The 27,822-nt window shown below is 43.3% G+C and overlaps 1 protein-coding gene across 16 annotated transcripts in view; it reads right to left on the minus strand.

The window, feature by feature from the left end:
* ADGRL2 (adhesion G protein-coupled receptor L2) overlaps positions 1–27,822 on the minus strand; it is a 548,846-nt gene that overhangs the window by 134,544 nt on the left and 386,480 nt on the right. For all 16 annotated transcript variants that reach the window (XM_088673884.1, XM_088673885.1, XM_088673890.1 and 13 more), the window contains one exon: positions 24,882–25,062. In XM_088673884.1, the coding sequence (XP_088530010.1) occupies positions 24,882–24,954 (73 nt within the window). In that variant the 5' untranslated portion in view covers positions 24,955–25,062. The remainder of the gene's footprint in view (positions 1–24,881; positions 25,063–27,822) is intronic.

Genomic DNA, 27,822 nt, shown 5'->3' on the forward strand with positions numbered 1-27,822 from the left:
AGCACAGCAAGAATTCTAGAATCATGGGCATAATAATATAACAATAATTTATTATTTATACCCCGCCCACCTGGCTGGGTTTCCCTAGCCACTCTGGGCAGCTCCCAACCGAATATTAAAAACACAATACAGCATTAAACATTAAACATTTCCCTAAACAGGGCTCCCTTCAGATGTCTTTTAAAAGTAAGATAGTTGCTTATTTCCTTGACATCTTAAGGGAGGGCGTTCCACAGGGCAGGGCCACTACCAATAAGTCTCACTGCCTGCTCCCCTGTAATTTCGCTTCTCGCAGTGAGGGAACTGCCAGAAGGCTCTCGGTGCTGGACCTCAGTGTCTGGGCAGAACTATGGAGGTGGAGATGCTCCTTCAGGTATACTGAGCCGAGGCCGTTTAGGGCTTTACAGGTCAGCACCAACACCAGCACTTGTGCTCGGGAACATACTGGGAGCCAATTTAGGTCTCTCAGGACAAGCGTTATATGGTCTCGGTGACCACTCCCTGTCACCAGTCTAGCTGCCGCATTCTGGATTAATTAAAATGGACATTATACTTATAAAATGGCAATACATGTAGTTTTCTTAGTTGGAACACGAGCTAACTTCCAGGAAACTCTGGGACACTCAGATGGCCTTTCTCATTTCATCTTCTAACCATTCAGCCCATTAATTAGTTCAAACAAACATTAAAGTTTCTCAACACAGGCAAAATCTGAACATATTTAATTAAGAATACCATTGCCTCTTGACAAAGTCAAAGAGACAAAAGCACTCCTTATTGTAACAAAGTCATTCACACTGATTACCTTTTCACCAGAGGTTGGGGGCTTCAATTAGATACCAAGATTTAAAATCTACAATTAATGTCGTCACTCAGCAGGCCAAAAATTCCTAAAAGCGTATCAGATATACCATTGACCATTTCTATCCTTCGAAAGCGGTGCATGTAACAAATGGAAATATATTTATTTTCTACATGAAAAAGGGGTTGGGATGCTTTCTGAAAGCATGGGTGGAACTCGTTTGATGAAAACCGTTAAAGATTTGGGATGCAGACAAGGGAAAGAGAAAGAAATCATTGCTACTTTGTTTTAATGAAAACGGTAAGCACAGCCTCAGCCTTGGCTGTTTCTACTACCCATATTGCACAGAATCAGTTGCATTTTATTACATTATTACTGGGGTTGGTTTACAAGATCATCCCCAATAGGCTTGACCTTTGGAAAATGCAGGCACAAGTGTGGGAATGCAGGGGGGAGGGAGGGGGCAGAAGATGAAAGAGGATGCCGGCGCAGCAGCCGTATTATGCTAAAGACTTGATTTTGAAGAGCAACTCATATGGCTGCAGCCAGAATAATTTGAGAGCTCACTTTTCAACAACCTACAAAAAAGGGAGTGTTTTGTTTCAGGACACACACACACACACACACACACACATTAACTATAGAGTTGGAAATGTGTCTATGATTATGCCACAATAAAAAAAGGAAATGATTAAAAGGAAAAAGCATGATGCTGTGAGTAAGGGGGGCATTCTTATACTACAGCAACTGTATTTTATTTCACGATTTTATTTCATGATGTTGATGGTGTATATCTTGATTTTATGTAATTTCCTCTCTTGTTTAATTGCTCAGATAAGCTCGGGGAGAAACCACAAATTACCTGAGCACGCAAAAGAAACATAATTATCTTTCAACACTGAAAATGATGTTTTCCCACTTAGCATATCTGCAACCTTAGATGTATAGGAGGAGGTTTAGAAAGCCATGGTGGTCATTAGAAAACTTTGTGAGTTTGGGTTTTTTTTTTAATGATTCTTTCCCTTAGTCACGTAGCATGCATATTCTTTGGACCACAAAATTTCGTGCCAAGAAAAGTAGGATTCTGTGGTTTTCTAGAAAAAGGGGAGAAATGCAAATGCATACTTATTTTGCACAATTGACTATGATTTTTACTAGCCGTGGGAAAAGGCAGGGAACCATGTAACCAATTCTGCCCCTTGAACTAGTGAAAGTTCTGCTCAGAGCTACTCCGATACTTAGATTTCAGTAGTTATTATCCACTTTCAAGCTTGGTTCCACACCCCTATGAACACTGCCTTTTTAAAGAAAAGGCTAACATTCTCAGCATGCTCAAGTTCAATCCAGCCACCAAAACGTGTTTCCCCATACAACTCTACCCAGGAAAATTGCCTTAGACATTAAAATAAAATTCTAGGCTTGAAATGTAAATTTAAGTGACAGTTCGTAGTCACGTGGCTAATATTCCCTTTATTGCATATAACCATATTCCCAGCCCATCAGTCTGCACTTAGGCAGTAGTCCACTCTTCTGTTAATAAGAATCACTGCCCACTCTACTAGTCTATGCAATGCACGACCGGGGCTGCAATACTATTATACTGTACCATGCTACTGGGGGGAAAGGTTAGGCTGCAGCAAAGTCACCTCTTCACTGCCTTCCACTAGTGGAAAGGAATATGGCTGCTGGAGATGGGGGAGGTCTGAAGCTGGTAGCAGGTGGAACGCTCCCAAATGGGGCATTTGGTGTTAGGGGAGAGGTTTTCACCTGTGGGTCACTAAAGTCTCACAGATCCTCCAAGAGACGTGATCCTCAGGACCACCAGCTGTGCCAGTCTGAAGCTGATGTGGCTACACATTCTGCACACCTCCAAAATTAACCATTTTCTTCACAGGAATCAAAGCAAATGTTGTTTGGCTTTGGGTTTTTTTGTTTTTACATTCCTCACTTTAGCATTAATTTGTCAGCTATCCTACATAAATTATAAACAAATCACTACCATGTGTGCTGCGCTAATTAAGCTCTTTCCAACTTTAAAGGTGTTCTGTATTTATAATTTTAAATGCAAATACTGTATACCTACATACTTTTTAAATAGATTGTTGATTCCAAACACACATCATAAAAAAAGAAAGAAAAACAAACAGCAACTGCCACCTGAAGCCATGCTTGCAATAAAAGCACACTGTACCTTTTCTCCACAAAATCCGTAGTCTCGTTAACAAAAGAAAGTGTGTGCAAGTGTTTGCCTCCCTATTGTTTTGTGGCAACCAGAGAGAGCAACACTGGCAGAATCTGGACTCAGCCCCCCCCCCTGCTCACATCACTAGAGAGTTACGGGAGCATCTATAGTATTTCCTGATTGCACATTTCAGTTTCTAAGGGTTGCAAATCTGTAATGCGAAAAATAAGAGGGCATGATACATAGCAACCATGTCAATGAAATTCCTAGGCCCCCTCGGATATTAGCAGTTGGAGGATGTCTTAGGTGTCCAAGATCCTCCTGCCCATTATTCATGTGATATTTATGTCGCTATCTAATTGATGTTAATGCAGAAGCAAAAGTGAAAGAGAGCTAGCTGTAATGTGAAGTTTGAGAATTCTAGCCACCAACTGGCTATAAATCATTTCAAGAACTGTTTTATGCCTTGATGTATAAAAACACCTTAATTGTAGTAAGAGCCACCAACCACAGAATCTTGCCTTCCTTTTCTTGCAGCACCTTGTTGGAAAGTCATTATTTTTGTTCACAAGGAAAACCAGTGGTTCAGTTCAGGCATCATGCCAAAATAGTTTTTTGAGAACCTTAACCCAAGATTTGGTGCAACGTCAGTAAGTTGGCAAACCAAATTTTACTATCAGCTGGCAAATCAGAAATTGTGGTTTTGCAAACTACGTATGGTTTGTCAGGTCTGGACAATATATATATATATATTCAAATAACTTCACAGACTACTCTTGCCCACCTTACACAGTACATAATGTGCCATCTCCAGCTTCAAACTCAGGTGTGAGGTTTCTGAAAGCCACGTGCTTTAGGTTTGTATGTGCCAGTTATTTGTTCACATAACAGCATTCTCAAGAAATCACTACCAGTTTGGGGTGCAGCCCAAAACTTCTCTATGCAATTTCTATAAAAGAGGCACCAATGCTATCTACCACCTCTAGTACTTCTACCACACACCTAAGAGCAAGGAAGCCCAGCCTTGGTGACCTTCACTGACCAGCGGGTAAGCCAACAATGTATAGAAGGGTTTGAAGTCATAGGAGGACATAGTCTTGTCCTGACTTGTCAGAAAACATAACATAACTGACTTGTCAGAAAACATAACATAGAGGGTTTTTTTCTTCTAGAACCTCTGAAGATTACCTGGGCACTCTCCTATAGTTAAATTATAATAAACAGCTGGCCAACCACAGCAGCTGATTCCTTGGGGAGAGGAAAACCATGCCCTCCCAGGATAGATCTCCTTCCAGGGCAAGCTGTGAGCAGTGGCATCACAAGCCAGATATCCTGAAAAACAAAGCAAGGTGAGACCAAGAGCAAGTCAAGGCAGCTCCTGTGGCTCAGGTCCAGAGGGTGTTGTAGCAACAAATGCAGGCAGTGGCAGCCAGCACAGCCAAATAAAGGAATGCATTACAGTGGTGGAAGCAACCCTAGATCTGCAAATGGAGACTTCCTTTCCCCTGAATCTGCAGCAGAACCAGCAGTAGATTGTGGTTCCACAATGGCAGACACAGGTGAATTCACAAGGCAAATTGTGACATCAAAAACAGCACAGATCGGTCTTTATCCACACCTTCTAGCCACTCAAGGTGAGTTGTTGAGCAAGAGCGTGGAGAGGCAATATAAACAGCTATTTAACTTGAGGTACAAAGCCTGCCCGTCCCTGGCTTCAAATTAATCCTATATTATGAGCTTGGAAGATGCACCAGCAGAATTCCAATGCTACTCCAGAAACATGCTCTCTATCTTCTTTGTATTCTGCATCTAAGTATGCTTCTTTGTTCAAGCTTTCTGATGAACATAGAACATCCCACTGCAGCCTCTTTTAGAGCCACACTCAGGTAGAATATCAATTTCAATCTTCTAACTAGAGTTCACTGCTACATGTTACGTCAAACATATTCCACTGGTGTGGCTGCCTAGAAGTGACTCATATATGCCTCCTATGTTGTCCAACCAAAATCCTTCCTTTCAGATTTCTGAATGGGACATGAAGATTAATGTTTGAAACATTGGAAACCACCTGTGTGCATTATTACAGACCCTTAACCACTTCTGTGTAACTTATTTGTGTGCTTATTTGACCATGTGTCCAAATAAGGCCCTATCCCACCCTCTGCTGCACTAGTGAATACACACATTCTGAGTTTCTTAATTTGAAACAACACTTAAACAATGAGCTCCTAACACCCTTTAAAAATCTAGATTAAAAATGAACCAACCTTAAAATAAAATAAAAAATCTAGATTAAAAAGGACACCAATTTAAGAATAGTCCTGTTAGATCAGACCAATGGGGTGCTCACAAGCAGGACCTTGAGTGCAACATCACTCTTCCGTCCTGCAGTTTCCAGCAACTAATATTCAGAAGCATACTGCCCTTGAATATGGAGGCAGAATCACTGTAGCTAGTAGCCCCATGACAGACAGAGAAGGCATGCCATACAATAAACCCTGGTTTAACCTCCACCACCACCAAAATACACAAGTTGATGATGTTCAAGAAGATGCCCTTTTCTAACAATATGAACCACTAGCAACACATACACAAAAGTACCAGCTTCCAATGTCTCTTCCCAATCTGGGAAACATGTCTCTCTATTTTACTACCTGTCAGGCAGATTTGAGGGACTCTGGAGAATGCACAGCAAAAAAAAGGGGGGGGGAGGTGCCAAACCACATCAGAAAGAGTGGAATTTAAAAGTACAGCGTTTTCAGCACACTCCAGCTAGGTTAGGGGGCTGTGTGTAGGTCAACAGCATGTAATCTGAGCTGAGTAATGTAGCAAGCAGGAATCATCATGGGGAGGGGTTTGGACCAGAACTGTACTGACTGAATACCTGCCTGCGATGATCTGTAGAAGAAGCAGAAGCAGCTGTAGCTGAGCATTGGCAAGGATAGGAAAGCAGAGGGGTGGGGAAGGCGCAAGACTGGCTCACAGATGATGCTACTGTATTATGTTATAAACCAATAGTCAAATGATTAATTGTAGAAGAGCATAGAAATAGGTAAAATAATAAAGGAAATCTCCAACAGCCTGGTATAAACCAGAAACCTTCCCGAAAGCTTCTGAGCTGAATGGGATTTTCAGGAAGCCTTCCTGTTAAAAGTATATGGCCAGTGATAACACAATTGCACACATGGCATCACTTTGCCAGTTAGGTGGCAACACAAAGCCATTCAGAATGGCATCTGGGGAGTCGTCAAAGGCAGGTGAACTGAGCGACAGTTGAAGGGCGAAGGTAGGACATTGTTCAGCAAGTCAATCTTGCTTTGCCTGTACATCTGGGCCATCAAACCACAGTTTGAATTCTAAATTATGATTAGCGCAAGCCACAGAATGGTGTGATGTCATGAGCCAATGTTTTGAGAACCTCCATAAATAGATTAGTTCCCTCAGGCTCTTCAAAGCAATCAGAAATGCATACCCCCTATGCAAGCATTCAAAAAGCAAAAAAGTACAAAAAGAGCATACTTTCCAACTACCCACAACAAAGACAAAGCATGTGCCACATTAGATGCATACTGGATAGCAATCAGACAGTGGAATGAGAATTTACAAAATGTCTTAGGCTGCATCTCATTAATTAAAAGATTCATCTTTCTGGATTTTTAGATTACGGAACAAAAGAGATCCCCCCCCCCAAAGCTCAAAACCAACTCTCTTTTTTTAACAGTGCCATTTAGAAGTGAGTTATATAGTAGCAATTTTTGGAAGAACTATAAAAATGTTATCAACTCAGTTGTATTCTGTTAATGATTAACTCCAGCCCACAAAGAGCTGCCATGGCAAAAACCTCAGAAAGGAGATGTCTTTGTGTCAATGGCAGATCAAAGCAGCATTACTAAAATTATGTAATCCCTTTAAATAGGAGGCTGAAGAAAGAAGGGGTGGGGGAAGAAATTCATATTGTTCTGTGTTGTATATATACCAAACCAATACACTCTTATTTATTTTTTTCAGGTTTGTTTGGTTTTTGTTTTTGTTTTAAAAAAATGTTTATCTGTTTTATTTGAAGATTTCTCTAATCACAAGAGCACAACACATTAATCTATATTTCACTGGCTGCTCCTTTAAAACATAACCAGCAATTTTGACTTTCATTTTCTCTTTTAAAGTTTATCAGTGACCAGCCCACTTTTCTCTTCCCATCCCTTCTTCCCACTCACTCTGCAATGTGGGGTTAATAACCCTAGCCTACGTTAGCAGGCCACAGGACTGATGAGATCAAATATGTGATGTGAACATCCACAAAAAGTGTTACATAAAAGTGGCACATTCTCGCTCTCTCTCTTTTTAATTTCTTTTTAAAAATCTAACTTTTACATTGATTTCACCCCCCCCCAAAAAAAAACTAAGGAGTGGCCATAGTTCCCTAAAGACCTTATTTAGTATGGAAACTTCAGCCAACTTTTCCACCTTCATCACCTGCATTTCATACCAAAGGGGGGGCACGCTTTCTTTTTATAACAAAGGGGCTGGAGGGAAAGTACTAAGAGAAAAAGTTGGTGTAACTCAAGAACAAGGGGCTCAACAATACCATTGCCAGCCTGGCACTTCAGTGCGTTATAGGCTCAAAGAACTCCCGAGCTTAATAAAACAATTACACAGATGGATGAGGGTACCAATGGCATTCTGTGTGCTGTCCTATCACTACATGAGCACCTGCAGCCTTGCACTGTCCTGCTAGGTGCTTTTGAAAACACCTGGGCAAGCTGTTTGCCTGAGATGCTAAGAGATAATTAGCAAATAAAACCACTCCTGGCACCCCTTCAACATTAGTGTCGAGCCGCAGCAGCAAGCTGGCACCTGGCAAAGAGAAATGCTAGATGCGATAATTCCAATTTACACATTCAGCACAACATTCCATCTGTCTGTCATCGGGAAACAGTTTCATATTCAATGATAACACAGATACCCCGAAATAATACCTCGTCCAATTGCTGACATGCAGATTCTGTGCACAAAGCAGGCACCAGCTGTGACCACTTTCTTTGCTTACATGGTAAGGGTCGTTTTTCCTACTGTAATAAGATTTGGGCATTTGGCAGGGGTGGGTGGGTGGGTAGTACTTCTAAAGGGAAGAAACCAGTAGGAAGAGCAAACCATCCAGCAAGACTCTGATCAAAGGCAGGTCCTGTATGTCTCTTTAAATACACAACCTCCCTAACCAAGATATTTGGCTATCATTCCTTTGAGGAGAACAGAGTTGCATTCCTTCAACTTTTAGATATACAATCACACAGAACACATTGTCAAGTCTACTTGAGATTGCCAGGCAATCGTCTTCTTCATTAGCATCCCTTCCAGTCTAATCTCCTGGTCCCAAAAGGTGAGGTGAGTGCCTTCCTGTATCAGCGGCTATTTCTATTGGAGGAAGTCCAACTCCTTCTCCTAAAACAGGCATCCCCAGACTATGGCCCACGGGCTGGATACGGCCTGAAGGGCTCATTTATCCAGCCTGCGACACCCCCCACCTTCTGCTGCTGCTGCCCACTCTTACCGGCACTGCCCACTCTTACAGGCACAGTGTCGCAAGAGCACCATAAATAGCTTGCGTGCATGCGCAAGCATCATTTCCGACACACCTCCGGGTCAGAGGAGGCCCGTGCGCATGCGCACAAGCTATTTCCGGTGCTCCCGCGACCTGGAAGTGTGCCAGAAATAGTGTGTGCGCACGCATATGGGTATGCGCTCCTGCACACTCCCCCACCCTCCGGCCTGCCGCAGGATCGGTACTGCAGGCACCAGCCCGAAACCCGGTAAGTTTGGAGACCCCTGTCTTAAAGCTGTAACATTATAAAATGCCTATTCTGCCTTCTGTGTTGTTCTCCCTCCAGTTCCTAAGAAGACTTCATGGTTTTTGTGGTGAGCAAAGAGATTGGTATGATGACAGTTAGGCTGTATAGTGCAAGCTTAACCAGCACTCTCAGTGACTGTTCACACTCAGCTCCTCTCTTATTTTACCTTTATTATTACTTGGAATAAACTTGATTGGATTCCTGGGTGTGGCCTCACCAGCAGGAGACTAAGAACTCCGGCTGACAGTTCCCCCTACTTCCATGTAAATGAGAGGTGCACTTAACTTTAGCAGACTAACATATGGTTACCAGACATCACCGTTTCCCGGACACAGTCCCCGGATTTACAAATCTGTCCCCAGACAAAATCTGCCCCCAAATTTCATTTAATGTCCCTGGATTTATATTTTCAGTGTTGTAGATTTATTAGTGGGGAATGAATGTTGCGTAATTGGTTCAACGGCACAAGACACATCATGTGGGGACTTCTGGCAAGGCAAAATGGCGGGCGCCACAGCAGCGAGCAGCTCCTGAAGCCAGCCAGAGCCAACTGTACTACCAGACTGGCTCTGGGCTACTAAGACTGCCGCTGCTGCCGCCACTGCTGAAAAGGAACCGGGGGCGCCCGGCACGTCAACTGGGGGACCCACTGACACACACACCCCTGCGATCCAAATTGAGCTGGGAGGGAGAGCGCCTGGCCACCCGGCCAACTGCCCAGCTACACTCTGGGGCCAGGAAAACTCTGGAACTGACACATGGAGAAGGAGGAGAGGAGGAGGAGAAGGAAGAGAGGAAGGAGAAAAAAGAGGGGAGCCCCGACCTTGCTGCGCCACTGCCGCCACCGCCACCGCCGAGGAGGAGAGGTGGGTGAGCACTGGGAGGGCAAGGACATGTGGCCGAGCCCAGGCCTGATCTGAGCCTACTCCGCGGTGGCTAGCGCTCCAAGAGAGCAGGCCAGGGCCAGAGAAAGGTCGGGCGACAGAGGAGACCACAGAAGAGAAGATATTACTTCTTAATTGTTATTTTTAAATTAATTTTTAAATAATTTTTTCCTCTTTTTTAAAAAAAGGTGTCCCTAGAAGTTCTGGGAAGGATTTACGAGTTGATTATTATTTTTTAAAGTTCATACCTCTTTGAGCTCTAAATACAAAATTCAAACCAACAGCAGCTTCAGACTTGTTTTATGAAGATCCAATAAAAGCCAGAGCTGTGAAGCAAAACTTTTAATGGTGAAATGTTAAGGAGCTGCTCCCCATCAACATTTCCCCCCAGCTTTCCCCTACCTAAGCTATCAAGATCTTTTCCAAAGTGGATAGGGTGGGTAGCTCAAAGGAGTGGTGGGGCTGGGATGGGAAATGCCGTCAGAGGCAAAATAACTGAGCAGCCTCTATCCTCTGGTCTCCCAGGGGCGCTTTCGTTGTGTGGGGGGCGATGACACTTGTGTATTATGTCCAATCTACCACTCTTGCCGGTGTGTTTGCACCACAATGATCTCTGGGCCACATTACCCCTCTTCCTCCTGCCAATTAACAGCAAGCCACCTGGTGGGAACTACCAGAGTGTCTCCACTCCATCCAGTGAGCCGCTTCTGGTTTGGAGGCATAAGAAATGCCAAACATACTGCTCACTTACTAGAGAGAGTGCACACTGCACAGCTTTGTTCCATAGCTGTGCACCTGAAAATGTGTGAATGCAGACACACAAGCACTTCAACATGCTACCGTAGTATAGACCTATAGTTCTGTGCTATGTTTTCATACATATGGGACTTACTTCCTCCTGGGTGTGCCATAGGACCACAGCCTTAAATTACTGGATTATAGCTTTCCAATTTCCAGTTGTTTGCTATCAATTTTATTACAGCAACCACAACAAAACCCTCTATTTTGCAGGGTAGGTGAATGGATAATTTATTTAGGATTATGTGATACATTAACAAAGAAGACTTTGGGCTCTTTGCAACAGAGGGAGAGCAAACATCTTTTTCACCATATTTGTTTCCTCAGTGCCATTTGAAGCAATTGTTTTTTAGGCCCCCTCAAGGAAAAGAGGTTTCACATTTTCTAGCCTTCCATTTAACCTGCCTTAATCAGTTGAACAAAAGTACTTTAGGTAAAATGATTCCTTCAGTTGCCTTAGCTACAAATCCCCATAGTGTACTATAATTGAAATCTATTCACGTAAGTTAGGAATAATTAGGACCCCAAATTAAGCCAAATAGAAAGTTAATTCAAATAGTCAGCCGCTGTCATTTGAACGGTTATGGAGTTTTACTGTTGCTTAACATCTCTGAATGTGTTAAAATGCACTGCTGCACACTGCTCAGCATCTCAATGGTTTAGTCTGACCAGAAACAGGCTCACCAGCGCTCATCTCTTTACCCACACCCTTTCTAGCAAAAGGCTTCCCAGTTATCTCCGGTTGATCTTTGCTGTGAGTCAATTAGCTACTCTCCAGGCAGAATGAAATACGGCAGCGCCATGGTAAATAAAGCAGATATCTGTCATCAAACATTAAAAAAAAGAAAGGGAAAGAAAAAGCAACAAAGGAAAGCACCCTTTTCAAAAAAAATATTTCTTATTCAAAGCAATATCAGAATAAAGCAAAGTATTAAATGAGCTTTCTGTCATCTAAGAACTGACGTAAGAAAATGTTGGATGAAAGCATGCATCATGAAGCAAGCATACTGGACTGGGTTGTACATCACACTAAGCCCAATCTAGAACAAACCATGGTTACTGCTAGTGGTTAGTCAGGACAGAGCTTAACTGCAAGCTTTGGTTCAAACAACACACTAAGTCAAACTTTGGTGGCTGCAAGCGCCTCTCCAGGACCCTGTATGTTCGTGCATTCACACTAAACTGTGCTTACGCAACCATGGTAGTTAAACCAACCAGCTTCATAAACCATGAATTGAAGTTGGTTTTGTTTAACAGCTAACCCTTATTTTTTGTAAACCAAGATTCCTGGTTTGCACATAAAGGTAAGAAGCAGAAGCCTTCCAATCTTCTCTAATCATTTAACTGATGAAGTTACTAAGCAAATAGTTATGTATAGAGCTTACATGATGCGGTTATATTGTAAGAAAAGGGCCAGTGTGATCTTTAAAGTCCTTTAAAGATGCACTGTAACTCAGAAAATCACTGTATGCAGACACATACTCTGTTACAAAAGCTGAGGCTGCTGAAGAGGCCAGAGACCATCTTGGCTGTGAGTCTTGGAAGACCTGCTCCCTGCCTTGCAGGCTTTTTTCCACCTGGCCTCAGAAGGCAGGGCCCAGACTGACTCCAGCTACAGAAGCTGAGGCTGCTAAGCAGACTTGGATATTGTTTAGGGGGGCTTTGTTGGGAGTGAGGGCTGTTGCTGTTATTGATATTTATTTTTGTTCTTGCAATTTATGTGGATGTTGTTCAAGTTGGTTGTTTACTTTCCAATGTTGTGTTTATTGTTTATAACTACTTTTGTTATGCTTGCAATTATGTAATTCTTTTATATGTTGTAAGCCACCTTGAGCATGGTTTTAACTTATGATTTACTGACTGACTGATTCTACAAACTATGATAAACTACATATACCTTTGGCTCAAAAAGGCCTGACTACAGATTCTGTGAATCTTTTAACATTGCTCACACTTACTTTTTAAGTAATCCACCATAAACAATGCATCCAGTAATTAACTCAAAACTGAAACTGAAGTTCTTTCATAATACACTTCACATCAGGTTGTAGAGATAACAAAGTGTTCACTGCCTACTATTTTAATAAATGAAATTATGTTTGTATTTACGACGTCATATTTTCTTTTAAGTGTAAACCAAACCTTGGGGGCACTGGTGAAAAAAAGACTGGAAAATAATCATTTAAATAAAAATTACGTTTTCAAGACTTCATCAGTCTTAATTGGCAATAACTTACATCACAGTTTGCCCCTTTCCACATTCCAATCTGTATGCATGCCAGCTTCATCTGTTGCAAATTAAATAATGAAAACGGACAAGAAACAATGGTACTTTTTCTGTTTACTAAGAGCAGATTCATATCAAACCCACTGAAATGCATAATCAGTTCTAAATGGCCACAAAACCTCATTTTCCCAAACAGAATTATGGTGCCAAATATACATTTGAGCCTAGACTATATAATTAAAATTCATCTAAGAAACATCTTGTTTGAATAAGATTGTCATCTGATGACATAGTAAGTAAGAAACACACACACACACACACAGACACACACACACAGACACACACACCGAGGGAGGGGGGAGAGGGAGAGAGAAGGGAAAATTCCTCTGTTCGGACAATTGGATGCACTAGGAAGGAAATAGGAATATGAAGCCAAAGTGTTTCAAAATTCCATTTGTATCTCCACATTTCAAATGGAACACTTTCTGTTCGTTCTATTAAATCCATAACTGATAAGGAGGGAAAGTGCTTGCAAAAGAAGTCTATAACCAGTTGTTTCTACTGTTAAGAACAGAGCAGAGTCTCAAGCTAGCTTTTCCTCTGTCTCTTGAGGCTGTACTTGACAAACGGGCGGCCAATTGACAATTTACTTTTATGCTCAAGAGTTTAATGCCAAAAAATGCACACATGTCAGTACCCTGAGTGCTAAAGTACCCTAAGTGCTAAAGTTTTTTTTAAAAGTGAAATAGAGGTTATCTCTTAGATTTGGACACAAAAGAAAATCTCCAGGACAAGGACATTTATTGTTCTAAAATACTACAGGTACAGGGAGCTATACAAAAAAAGTGTATAGCTTTTCCTAGACTAGGCTTCTTAATTATGCAATGAGGCATTTAAATTATATGTGCCGTTTCCAGTAGAAAGTGCTTAAGAAACCAACAGCAACACATAGCACAATTTGGTTTTCTTTCCAACACTGTCCCACAGTTGGGAGGGAGGGACTGCATTGCGAGAATTAATTTTTCACACCTCATTGCCAACAACAGGAAAGCATCTACAAAGTACCTTTTAATACAACCAAAGACACGCCCACACACCGCTCTAAGATTGTTCAATCTCATTTGAAATTAGGAGATTCTCTATTTTCCTTCTGTTAAAAACAACTGCAGTATCACTCTGGTAGAGACCAATGATCTCATGTACCAAAAAAGGTACCGTGTTTCCCCTTTTTTAAGACACCGTCTTATAACTTTTTTTCCTCAAAAAAACACACGGTGGCTTATTTTCAGGGGGTGTCTTTTTTTTAAAGTGCTGGTACAACTGGGTCCCACTGGCTCAGGACACTCGGTGCTCTCTTCCGCGCACATTATAAACACCACACTCTAGCCTACTGTGCTATCCAGGTTTTACTGTCAACCAGGCTGGCAGCAGCTCTCCAGAATTTCAAACTTGGGGGTACCTGGGGGTTAAACCTGGGATCCTTCTGCTCCCCGGGCTCTCTCACGCCGGCCGAGGAATGAGGAGGGAGGCCGTGACCCGTCCCGCTCTGAGATGCTTGTGAGGGAAGCGCGAGGGGGACGAGGCTTGGGCCCATGCCCCTGGCGCGCGCGCGCGGCTGAATGAGGAGCCGAAGCGGAACCTTTTCTCTGTGGGGGGGGGAGACGCGCGCGCGCGCGCAAACACACACACACACACACACACACACACACACACACACACACACACACACACACTGAGAGAGAGACACGCACAGGGAGAGAAAGAAAGAGACGCGCGCGCGCACACACACACACACACACAGAGAGACGCACGGGGGAGAGAGAGAAAGAGACGCGCGCACACACACACACACACAGAGAGACGGACGCACGGGGAGAGAAAGAAAGAGACGCGCACAAACACACACACAGAGAGACGCACGGGGGGGGAGAGAGAGAGACGCGCGCGCACACACACACACACACACACAGACGGACGCACAGGAAGAGAAAGAAAGAGACGCGCGCACACAGAGAGAGAGACGCACGGGGGAGAGAGAGAAAGAGACGCGCGCACACACACAGAGAGAGAGACGGACGCACGGGGAGAGAAAGAGACGCGCACAAACACACACAGAGAGACGCACGGGGGGGGAGAGAGAGAGACGCGCGCGCGCGCGCACACACACACACACACACAGACGGACGCACAGGAAGAGAAAGAAAGAGACGCGCGCACACAGAGAGAGAGACGCACGGGGGAGAGAGAGAAAGAGACGCGCGCACACACACACACACAGAGAGAGACGGACGCACAGGGAGAGAAAGAAAGAGACGCGCGCGCACACACACACACAGAGAGACGCACGGGGGAGAGAGAGAAAGAGACGCGCGCGCGCACACACACACACAGAGACGGATGCACGGGGAGAGAAAGAAAGAGACGCGCACAAACACACACACAGAGAGAGAGACGCACGGGGGAGAGAGAGAGAGAGAGACGCGCGCGCACACGCACACACAGAGAGAGACGGACGCACAGGGAGAGAAAGAAAGAGACGCGCGCACACACAGAGAGCGTGCGGCTGCAGCACACACAGAGAGCGTGCGGCTGCAGCGCTCACGAAGCAGCGCTGCACTTAGGGGAAGATGGCCAGGGAGGGGGGCTGCGGGGTCAAGGCAACGCGTGAAAGGGAGGGATGGCGAGGAAGAAGTGGGGAGTGAAGTGATCGGGGCTTTAACATGCCCGCACGCGCAAAAGGGAGGCTCGGAATGTGGAGATCGGTTCTGGCTGCTTCTCTTAAAGTGCCGCAAGTAACGAGCCTCTCTCTCTTTCCTCCTGCCGCTCGTGCCCTTGGTGCTTCGTGCGGCGCTGCTTCACGCTTTGTCAGCGCTGCAGCCGCCACCGCTTCTGGGCACCCACCCGACCCCGCAGGCTTCCTCCTCCTGCCGCGGCCGGCATTGCAGGAGCTGGGTCCTGCTGGCTGGTGCTCCGTGCGGCACTGCTGCACGCTTTATTGGCACTAAAGCAGCCACCGCCGCTTCCGGGCACTGACCCGACCCGGCAGGCTTCCTCCTCCTGTCGTGGCCGGCATGCTGGGTCCTGCTAGCTGGTGCGGAAGTATGGCTTATTTTCGGGGTATGTCTTATAGCTCTCAAATGGTTAAAAACCCTGCCATGGCTTACTTTCTGACTACGTATTAAAAAAGGGGAAACACGGTATATGCAGATACTCCTACAACTCTCTTTCAAAGAGAAGTCAGTGGGTAGCGATAATGGAATCACAAGAAAGGTTTAGCACAACAGAATTTTCATATTTACTAGAGATGCTCAGGTTCCTTTCGGAGGCAGAGAAAAATTGACACCCTCTCAAAATATGGTGTTGCTCTGTTTATTAAAGTGTGCAAGGTTTCTGTCTTGCCATAGTCTCGGGATTACTGCTCATTTGCTCATCAATTGCCCTGTGATCTTTGGACAAAGTATGGTCTAGAAATTAAATTAATAATAATAGTAATAATAAAAAACAATATAATTATTGTTATGTTACTCCCAGTTGGTAAACTGCTAACAAAAGGTTTCAAAAACAAAATCAGGTGATAAACGTAAGAAAAGCAAGCAAGTTCATTATACTGTGTTTGACATCTTAGCATTCTAAAGGTCAAAAACACCTGGCCATTCAATGAATCTGCCAAGCTCGGATTTTAATGGGGGATAAACTAATGCTTCCTAAGAAGGTGCAGAAGCGAGAAGGAAAAATAGCTCTGATGATATTAATTCCCATTCCTCAACCCAACAAACACCATGAGCATTCCAAAATTCTAAAACAAAAAAAATTGTTCTAACCACATTTCCTTGTGTACTGGAGAAACCAACACATTCACATATGTAATTGCAGGGGGTTGGACCAGATGTGAACTAGATGCATACCTGCCAAGTCTCCCGCTGAAAAATGTGGGATCAGCAGCGGCGCGGCACCGGAAGTTGCGTAGAAGCAACTTCCGGGGCTGCTCCGCCCATGTGTGGGCACCGGAAATCAGGCAGAGCAGCACCAGAAGTCACTTCTACACATGCCTGGCGGCCACACATGATAAGGGTGGCACCCAAAATGGAGGCGCCCTGGCAGGTAGGAAATCCGGAGATTTCCGGGATTTTTCTCCATTCGGGAGAACAGTGGGAAACGGATTAAAATCCGGGGGTTTCCCGCGAAACACGGGATACTTGGCAGCTAAGACTAGATGACCCTTGAGGTCTCTTCCAACTCTACAATTCTATCATTCCATGAGTATAAAAGGGCTGTTGGGCCACTCCTCTATTCACGTAGCCTTTTGCCACATTCTGAAACCCTGGATGTAGACAGATCCCTGCAGATGTCCATGCAAAAAGAAAAGAAAGGATGTCTGAAATGAGTTATGCAGCAGCATAAAACCTCAGCAGTGGGGGCAGAGATACAGCCACTCAGTCCCATTCTATGCACAAGGAGGACTAGTCTGCTCATCTGTTTTAACAAAAGTTATTTGCTATCTAAAAACTACTAGATTTATTGTGGCAAGAGCTATGTATAATGTTTGAAGCGCTCTGGAACATGGTGGATGTATTTCAGGCTTCACAAATTCCACAAATAGTTTTATACAGTAAAAGGTAAAGGGACCCCTGACAACTAGGTCCAGTCACGGACGACTCTGGGGTTGCGGCACTCATCTCACTTTACTGGCTGAGGGAGCCGGCGTACAGCTTCCAGGTCATGTGGCCAGCATGACTAAGCCGCTTCTGGCGAACCAGAGCAGCGCACGGAAACGCCGTTTACCTTCCCGCCAGAGCGGTACCTATTTATCTACTTGCACTTTGATGTGCTTTCGAACTGCTAGGTTGGCAGGAGCAGGGACTGAGCAACGGGAGCTTACCCCATCGTGGGGATTCAAACCACCAACCTTCTGATCAGCAAGCCCTGGGCTTTGTGGTTTACCACAGCGCCACTCACATCCCAGTTTTATACAGTAGTAGACAGTTTTATACAGTAGTAGCCTTGAAAGTTAAAAACTTCAACCATGCACAAAGCTATCTAAAAAATATAAATATTCATGCACTATACATGCTGGGACCACTCCTTTTAAACAGGAGCAGTTTGGCACAAACCATGCATAGGTGTCTGAAATGTAGGCTAACCTCGAATCTTCAGGTAATTTAAAATAAGAGCAAACTGCAGACTACAAATGGCAATAAAGATACCTTTAACCAACTGTGTCTAACCAAGAAAGCTAAGCCAATTCAATCTAATCCTAGTGACCGATCATGCAGCTATTCTTTAGTTGACCGAACAAGGTTATCACAATGAAAAGTAGTAAATTGAAGCATTACTTTAGAGGGCCACGGAAAACAATTTTTAAAAAATGAGTTAGCAGTAGCAAACTATTCCTGAACCGCTTTGTTGGGAAATTTTTTCAACATCCTTTTATTCTTTGTATATGGAGCACCCAGAGCTGTTAAATGGCTTCCACTATCACAAATATGTTAAGCAAAGTTTATAACTGAGTGTTTAACAAGGAACAGCTGAAGCTATGTAGCTCACTGAAATTCAAGATTTAGAATTACCTGACTCACATTATGAGCAAAGTTGCATTAATATATACCTTGAATGCCAAAGGCAAAGACTTCCTAGTTAAGTTCCTAAACAATGTTTCCTTCAGTGAAGCACAACAAATGGCAATACACAAACTGAAGTTGTCAAGAAGAAGAAGAAGAAGAAGAAGAAGAAGAAGAAGAAGAGGAGGAGGAGGAGGAGGAGTTTGGATTTGATATCCCGCTTTATCACTACCCAAAGGAGTCTCAAAGCGGCTAACATTCTCCTTTCCCTTCCTCCCCCACAACAAACACTCTGTGAGGTGAGTGGGGCTGAGAGACTTCAGAGAAGTGTGATTAGCCCAAGGTCACCCACCAGCTGCATGTGGAGGAGCGGAGACGCGAACCTGGTTCACCAGATTACGAGTCCACTGCTCTTAACCACTGCACCACACTGGCTCTCAGGTTTGTCTCTTATTCTGCCCAGACCGTTTTTCCTCTTCTTCCATATATCCAGTTTTTGCAGCACCAGGTCTTCCTAGGAAGGAAAACTGCAAAAGGACACACACGCTGCATGCTTTCAAAATGGAAAGCTATGCACTGAGATTCAGTTCATACTCAATTTGCAGGTTGATTATTGGCATCTGCAAATATCTGCACTTACCACACAGGGCTGTTGTGAAAATAAACCAGGATTAACTCCATGCATGGCAGTCCTGAGGTGGGATAGTATAGGGATGGGACGAAGAAGTAGGCATTATGTCACCGCAGAGACACAACAGTCTATAGCAGCAGCTACTTGAGCAGAAGTGTGAAGGCCATGGCTATCCATTCCCAGCTGACATCACCCAAGGGAGTTACTTTACTCACAGCCATCTCATTCTGCTTTATAGTTTCAGCCAGAGAAAATGGAGTATCTTGACCATAGCAGGTCAAATGAGCTCTCATCCTTCATTTGTTTTTGAAATGGCTAATGCATCACTTTTGCATCTGAAGGTCACACTACATGTTATGTTTAAAACCTTGCTTGGAGCTAATTGTGTGCTCCCGCCCTTACTCAGAAGTATGAGCCTGATCTGATCAGGGCCACAGCATGCAGAGTGGGAAATTTTCATTCTTCCATTCCCGTATGTAACCACCATAGATAGGTCAGTCAGTAGAGCATGGATTTGAACCCCGCATTGGGCAAAATATTCCTGGATTGCAGGAATTCTATGATTTGATTGGTGCCAACTATAGCTAATTGGTGCACAGATGTGAAAGGGTAGTGGAAGAGAAGTTGCAGGTGGGAAAGCAAGCATCCCCTTGTGTACTGGGGTCCCAGTTGTACCATCAGCTGTATTACCTTGAATGTGATTTGGAACAGCACATATTTTATTTTATTGTTTTGTTTTCTTTCATTGCAATGCTAGGCTCTTGCTGCTTCATGTAACTTATTACCTTGGCTGTGGTTTTCAAAACAAAAACTGCTCATAATATTCCAATAAAAAAAGAATAACTTTTAAGGAAGATGGGAAAATTGAGAACATTAACCTCTTCTATTTTATTTCTTCACTTTTGAGTAGTTTCCTCTCCCCCCCCCCCCCGATATCTTCAGACACCATTATCTACTTACAACTGAAACAAGACTGCAATGTCCCTGTAAGGAAGCTCCTCTAACACAGTATCTGGCGAGTGTTTTATCAGGAGCTGAAACAGAAATACATGTAGATTCTTGCAGTGTTTTTCTTCCATTTTCCACACAGCGTGTTATGCCTAGGTTTCTTTTTCTGGACGCATTAGCAAAGAACAACATGCTTTAACTGAGTATGCGCCTCCAATGCATTTTGATGAGATGTGGTTTTTATGCAGGGAATGCAGAATTGCTACTCATTTCTTGAGGAGAATCCATATGGCATTTACCCAGTTAGGAAGTTTGTTCCTGTTATACCACATTTCCTTACACTCGAAAGTGCAGTGGGCCCCACTTGTAAAAAAAAAAACATTACTGTGGTAATGAGTGTGGTATGGACTGTGGTTCCCTTAACATTACAGACACTTAATATTTCACTTACTATTACAGACACCTATGGGATTAATGGCTCTGAAACCACTGGAGTCCTTCCTCACCCTACCATTTTGAGAAGCTTAAATACCTTCCTCACCAAAGGATGTAGCACACATCAATTGATAAAAAGCTATCTCAAGGCCTACCCCAATTACAATGGCGTAGGGATATAGCACCATTTGCATTTATAGCAACATGGATTTTTAGAGCTAGTAATTTAGAAATGGATTGTTGACTTGACAGATGATAATTCAGAAAACATCACTACCTTTTCTGAACAAGCACCTGCATTTGTAGCTCCCACAGTGGTTCATTTTTTCATTCTGTCCATTAAAACTACAAGTGCAAAGTGGATTTGAGCCTGCAGTAGAATTTTATTTAGTGATCTGAGATGCATCAGATCTCCCATCCCCATTTATGACAAAGGAGGGCACCCACACTAGCCAAGGAAGCTGCCTTGCACCTATAGTCCACAGCAGCTCAGGTCCCTTACCCATATAGAAGTTTTCATATCAGGGATCCTTGATGATTTCAGGAACTAAGAAACTCACCTGGCTTGCTACAGTCAGTGTTCACTTTCTGCCTCACATTTACACCTCAACTGCCACAAGCCCAAAATCCCAATTCTTCAGCAGGGCCTGTGGGGTGATAAACTTAATCTTGGAACCTCTTCTCCTGCCCCATACAACTCAATCCCACATTCACCTTTGCTCCTGATGCTTTTCCACATATAGTTCTGCCTGGTACAGCACAGCTACACCTGAGCCTATTACATTTTTTTTGTTAAGCAGAAAGAAGACAACTTGCAAGACTATCCAATAAAGCAAGATTCATTTCCCCTGCTTTGGCTTGAAGCTACGTCCACATTAGTATTCCTTTCCAGAACAGAGAACCACAATATTTGATTTATTTTAAGAATTTGTAATTAATGTGGCTCCATTCCGTCTACTCTTCCCAATTTCTTTCCCAGTTTTCTTTTAAGTGAGAAATGTTGGGGTTTTTTATTTTAAAGAATTCAATTCGGTACTGAAGCATCAAAAATTGCCTCTGGCAACTGCTGGCAACTAAAGGCAAGAAAAATAAGACATGAGAACAACATGAATTTGAGATGCTACAAATGGAAATGAAAATTAGCTTGAAAATGGTAGAAATTCATCATTTCACTTTTTCCATCCCTAATGTATGCAGATGATGTTCTCCCCTCGAAATATTGCTTGTTAAACAGTGCTATTTGACATTTCTTTCTTCTTCTTGATCTTATCTACAGTACTGAGCTCAAATATTTATCAAAGTATCGCTGATAAAAGACAGGGGTGATTTCCCCCTTCAACTGTACAGTTCTAAAGTAAAAAAATCTAACAGTATATCACCCCCATCCAGATATTTATTCTGAGATCAGGAACCTACATGAGCGCTTTGAGATCAAGGGTCCAATGTAGCACCCACCAGATGCTGCTGGAATACACACCCACCCACCCAGATTTTCCTTGATCACTGGTCATGTTGTCTGGGGTTGAAGGAAGCTGTAGTCCAGCAAGATTTGGGGGGCATCCAGTTGGCTACCCTTGTCCATATGCAAACCACACATGGTTTTCATGCAGAGGTTCCTAACACTGAGTTCCTGGAATTTCCTGTTAATAGATCACATAGCAGACGATGGGAAAGTCTTCTGGACTTGCTTGAATAGTCAATATCACCAGACAGCTCAGTCAGCAGAACAGGAGACTCTTAATCCCAGGGTTGTGGGTTCAAGCCCCACGTTGGGCAAAAGATTCATGCATTGCAGGGGGTTGGACTAGATGGGTCTTGTGGTCCCTTCCAACTCTACAATTCTTTGATTCTAAGATTCTGTCTTGGATAAGAGTCTAGAGAGACTGGTTGCCTGATCTGAGCCCCATGTTCACTATATTTTTAAAGTAGTATCGTGCCACTTTAAGCAGTCATGGCTTCCCCCAAATAATCCTGGGAATCCTGTAGTTTGTTAAGGGTGGGAGCTGTTGGGAGACCTCTGCGGCCTTTAAAGAGCAAAAATTCCCAGAGTTCCCTGGGGCGACGCATTACTTGTTAAATCACTCTGGGAATAGGGGTATCCTTAGCAATCCTCAGCACGCTTAACCAACTACAATTCCTATGGGTGGGGTAGACAAGACCGCTTAAAGTGGCATGATTTTGTTTGAAATGGATAACCCAAATAGTGCCTTGTAATAAGGAAGCTTTCAACTTCTGCAGTATTTAACAGGAATTTCTTATCACTAAAACAACCCCGCTTCTTCTTCTTTTAAAGGCATTGCAGTAATTACTCAGGGCACCTAGTGGTTACATGTAGACATCTAAGCTTCTCATTAGCTTTTAACTTCTTTACTTCGTAAAGGTGGCTGCAATAGTACATCACCTCTCATTTGTAAACTGCAGTTCCACAGGAAAATAAAAATTTAATTCTCTACTAAAGGCATAAAGGCCAGCTGGAGCACATGCATATAACAATATTCTCTGACAAATCACAAATTACCAACTAATGAAACCACAACTGAGAAAAGTGCGCTTTTGGTCAGAGCTGGCCTTCGACATTCCACCGACAACTCCGTAGGAAGGCGGGGGGAGGTCTTAAAAGTTGGTCAGGCAAACCAGGTTTTCAAAGGGCAATATCCCCTGAGAGAGATTGCAGGTCTACACTGCGTGAAATCTAAATTGGAGTTCCTACACGACACTTCTCCTTTTTTTCCAATTCAAGCCCATGAGCCGTGTCTTAGCACAGAGCCAACGTTAAACTAAATAGATACACTGTAGAATGTTTTAAAGCTTTCTGCAAGGTATTCATGGAACTAAACAGTGGTCTTTATTGTTCAACATGTGGGAGGGAAGAGGGAGCTGGGAACACAATCCTTGGCGCTCGGTGCCTTTACCCTGTTTGCAGGGGTTGACACCTCAGCCACACAACTAGGCTCACAGGAGCATTCACAGATATGAAACTCCTCAATTCCCTTCCAAAACATTATCAGGAGAGAAGGGCTCCTTACCATGCCAACAGAAGAGATCGTAGTAAGATCCCACACATAAAAAACAGTGGCTTGCATTCACTTGCTACATTAACAATGCAGTCCTAACCCTAAGCTGGGCGATATGTGGTTTTCAACATCATGACAATATCACCAGCTAATTATCATGATATACCGACATATTGCGATGTCTGAAATAAGGATGGAGCTATGCAGAGGCATTGGCTGGCTTCACAGTTTTCCCCACATCATGATTTTTGCCAGCGCCAGCTCTCATGATCCCTTGCCCCCTGTGTGTGTGTTTTTTTAAAAAATAAAACAACAAAATGTCTGTTGCAGCTTAGCTAGTTTGTTGCTAAGAACTCTTAGCTGATTTTCATGTATTAGAACTGAGATAAAAGAGATACACTGTACTGTATAATTCAATGCCATGTAATCTCCATTCATTTCAATGGGGCTCATGCGGAATGAATGGAGGTCGAGCAGCAGCTTTGCTTGATTATCTATCCTGACAACCTGCTACACAAGCGTGGCACTGCAACAGTGCCAGGGGGGTGTTGTGCTCGTGTTGAAAGGAAATACGCTAGCACAAATGACTAGGTCTGTGACACCAGTGAAAATGAACATGACAATTTTGTTCGAAAAGAGGGGGTGGAGAAGATGCTTGTTCTTTTCTTTCTAATTTAAGTGTAGCCTTAGGTACGGCATCTAACAGTAAGTAAATAAATTTTCAAGCAGCACTGAGATTTAAGTTGATGGTGACCCAATTTCAATTACACTTTACCCAGTTCTGAGATGTACTGATTTTTCACTAGCGACTTGCCACACTGATGTCAATAAGACCAGTAAGTGAGAAAGCAATAGCCCTGAATGCACTTTCTCTTCCATTGGATCATACATATTTAAAGCTGCTATGTCTTGTGTTTATGTAACTTGCAGTTTGCTGGTTTTCAAGGACAGCGTTTTGAGATGGCTCAACAAGAGGAATCCAAAAATAAACCAACTGCCACTCAAGGACAGTCACCCTGGCACTCCATTTGCTAGACAACATATTCCATTGTCAGGCATCCATTAATCATTTACATTTTAAAATAAGAGGCCACTTAGAATTTACTGCAGATGCTTAATAATAGTTAAAGCAAAGTTAGGAAGCTGTTTTAGTCAAGTTCTTAAACCTAATTTCAAGGACATAATGACTTAAAATTAATTTTTTTAAAGGTATTCATAAAGAGAGGGGGAAAGGAATGGAAAAGCCACAGGAAAAATAGCTTCACCTAACCTAACAATACGCCATGAGAATGAAAAAAAATTATATACACATCAAGTATAATCATATTGGTCAATCACATGTGGATACAGCCCAAAAGAATAAGTTCCAGAAGTTCACAAATATACCAGCATATGCCAAAATAATTTATATCCCACTAGGGTAGATGTGATGCAAAAATATGGAGCATCTTTTCTGCAATAAATTATGTTGTCCTTTTGGACTCATAGTTTACATGAACAGACACATCTCATCACAACAGAAACTCAATATTTTAACTTAAGTGCATTTATCTTACCTTCTGTACACTGGAGGAAGCTGACTATCAGAAGTAGCCAAAACCTTTTCATTCTGCAATCAGAAGCCACCATTATTGACCCCCCTTTCTCGACTTATTTCTTCTTTTTATTCCTTAAAGATTCCAGCTATAAATGTCCAGCGTCATTCGAGTGGGTGGTCTACATCATTGATCTTCATAACTGGGGAAAGAAATGGAAATGGAAAAAAATAAAATAAAAATCAACTCATGTTCGCGTCACTAAAACGTTTTAGAAACGATACGTAGAGATCAGACTCGTTTATAAGAAAGCGGGCAGGGGTTGCAGGAAGAACCAACAACTAGCCACCATCAAGTTAAAAAAATAAATAAAATTGTTTTAATGATCATCTTCCAACTGAGACAGGAACTGTTAATGATGCTGGCACGTTCCAGTGAGAAGTGGCGAAGCCAGGGAAGTGGATTTCCATGAAGTCTCCAGTTAAAACATTGGGAGGCGAGGGAAAAAGAAAAACCCACTTGTACAAGGAAGTCGGGCAGCTGCCAAAAGAAACTAAGCAGGAGGTCTCTCCTCCACAGTTTCCCTGCCTTCCACTTGCATCACTAGTCCCACCCTTTGTATTATGTATGAATCGGCGCCCCTTCAGACAAAAAGCAGAAGCGGCAGAAACGATACAATCAAAATATCCCATTTTTTGCTGAAGCAGCTCCTGCCCCCCTATGACCAGCAGCAGTGCCAAATCCAAAATATGTCTTCTGCAGAGACATGGTTTCTGGGAGCCAAAAACAATCCATCAAAGTCTGGATGGAAACCGTTTGCCATTGGCAGCATTAAGGCAAGCTTTTAAGCCTCTGGGCTTAATGGCAGTCAGGCCATGCCAGCACATTACTGGCAGGTAAGGCTGGAAAGAGCATCCCTGAGAATGTGCAGAATATCCCCCTTCTCTATAGCCAATTAATTGTAAGACAAACACATTAGCATTTGGGATTAGAGTGAAGGACTTCCATGCCAGTTTGAGCCTCAGACCTTAGAAATTAACCAAGGAACCACTGAACAAAATGAGATTCTTCTTTCCTACAACAAGAGTGCACTGCACACACATTAGTGCAGAAGGTTTTTGTCCAAGAGAGCCATGCTGAAAAAGGGCGAAACTGCTTTGCTTTCATTTGTGTCCCCTTCACTGAGAAGCAAACAGCTTTCTACGACACAGAGGGAGGCAGAGCACTAGGCATCTTTCGGAACTTTAATCTCCCTTTCAAAACATCTACTGCTAAGCCTACAAAAGCAACCTCCCAAATGCAAACAACTAAGTCTGCAAAGTAGTCCGCAGACAAAACAGCTCTGGTGGCCCTTGTTTTCCTCACTGCCATGCCAAAGCACAGCAGAGTCAAACCAACAATGTGAGCTCCAGAGTTTCTCTTTAAAAGGGGGGGGGGAGTACCCTGCAAGCAGCCAGAAGAGGAAAATAAAAAGAATTCTTCTGCCAAATCCAGCCTGCTGCTGGAATCCCCAAGTCAGCCACATGCAACAGTTCTATCATTAGAGATTACAACCACTATACTGTCAGCGACTGTGGTTCCCTGGACTTAAGGCAACGATAGTATGGGTATCAATGCCTTGCTGCCATGAACCGAAATGGCTACGGTACTTTAATTGCTAACTCTTGTTTCAAGATTTTCAAAGGAAAGGGGAGAAAGCCATGAAGACAGAAGATTTGGACAGAATAAAGGACAATAAAGCCCACCCCCCCTTTTTGGACTATCCCAGTGCAAGGGACCTATGGACTATACCTAGGGTTTTTTTTTTGGGGGGGGGAACCTATTTCTCAAAAAGAAGAAAGAAAGAAAGAAAGAAAGAAAGAAAGAAAGAAAGAAAGAAAGAAAGAAAGAAAGAAAGAAAGAAAAACCCACAACCCATTCCATTCCTAACCACATTATTCAGAAGTACATTCTATTGATTTTGCTGTGATTTAATTCGCCGTAAGTATGCTTAGGATTGCGGTCATCAGCTGCTTAATAGCGATCTTTCCATTGTCAGTCATAACACCTCCTGCAGTTAACCCCTCCTTCACTTTATTGGTGTGAAATGGTGGGTTTCTCTTGCACTTTTAATGCCTGACTGTCGCATGTGTGCACGCTAGGCACACAGAATCTACGATTCTGGTTGTTGTTGTTTTAGTATTGAAGCATAATCATTATTCTTCATGCATCAATAAATTTGAGGGTTTAAAGGGGGGGGGAATGAGAGAGCTGATCATGTGTGTGCAACTCTATCATTTTGAACAAGGCTGTAATAAAGGAGGAGACAAAGAGTCTCCTCTCCCAAATCCCTGCTCCCGGAGGATGCTCGACTCTGATCTATAACCCCCTATAAGTTAAATCTACAAGTTATTATGAATTCTCACCATTGACCTACACTGCCAACCCTGAAAGAGATCACCACAGGTGGGTCAGGTTCCCTGCTGTCACTGGAAGAGAGGGTTGCTTCCAGAGAAAGCTCCCATCCTCTGAGGCTAGACCAGAAGCCAGTCACATCACCTGTTCAGTCCAAGGAGATTTGGTAGATCAAACCAGTATTTTTATAGTTTTTTAAAAAAAATCAGGGTTCTGGTCTGGCAACAGAGGGGAAGGGCTGTAGCTCAGTGGGACAGCGTCTGCATTGTAGATTCAGTCGCTGGCATCTCCGGGTAGGGTTGATACAGAACCCTGTCCTGGAGAGCCACCACACTGTCATTGTAGACAATACTGAGCTAAATGGCCTGGTGGCTTGAGGAAAGGAGCCTCCAATGCTCCTGTGACTACACTGCAGGGGGCTGGACTAGATGACCCTCAGAACCCCTTCCAATTCTATGATTCTATACTGACCCTCTGCTCATCACACAGACAATTGCTTATGCTGGACTTGGGAGCTGTTCCTTCCCTGTAACGTGCAAAAGCAGCCGACAGGTTCTGAACCAGCACA

The sequence above is a fragment of the Zootoca vivipara genome, chromosome 7 (assembly GCF_965207765.1).
Source record: "Zootoca vivipara chromosome 7, rZooViv2.hap1.1, whole genome shotgun sequence".
NCBI classification, from domain to species: domain Eukaryota; kingdom Metazoa; phylum Chordata; class Lepidosauria; order Squamata; family Lacertidae; genus Zootoca; species Zootoca vivipara.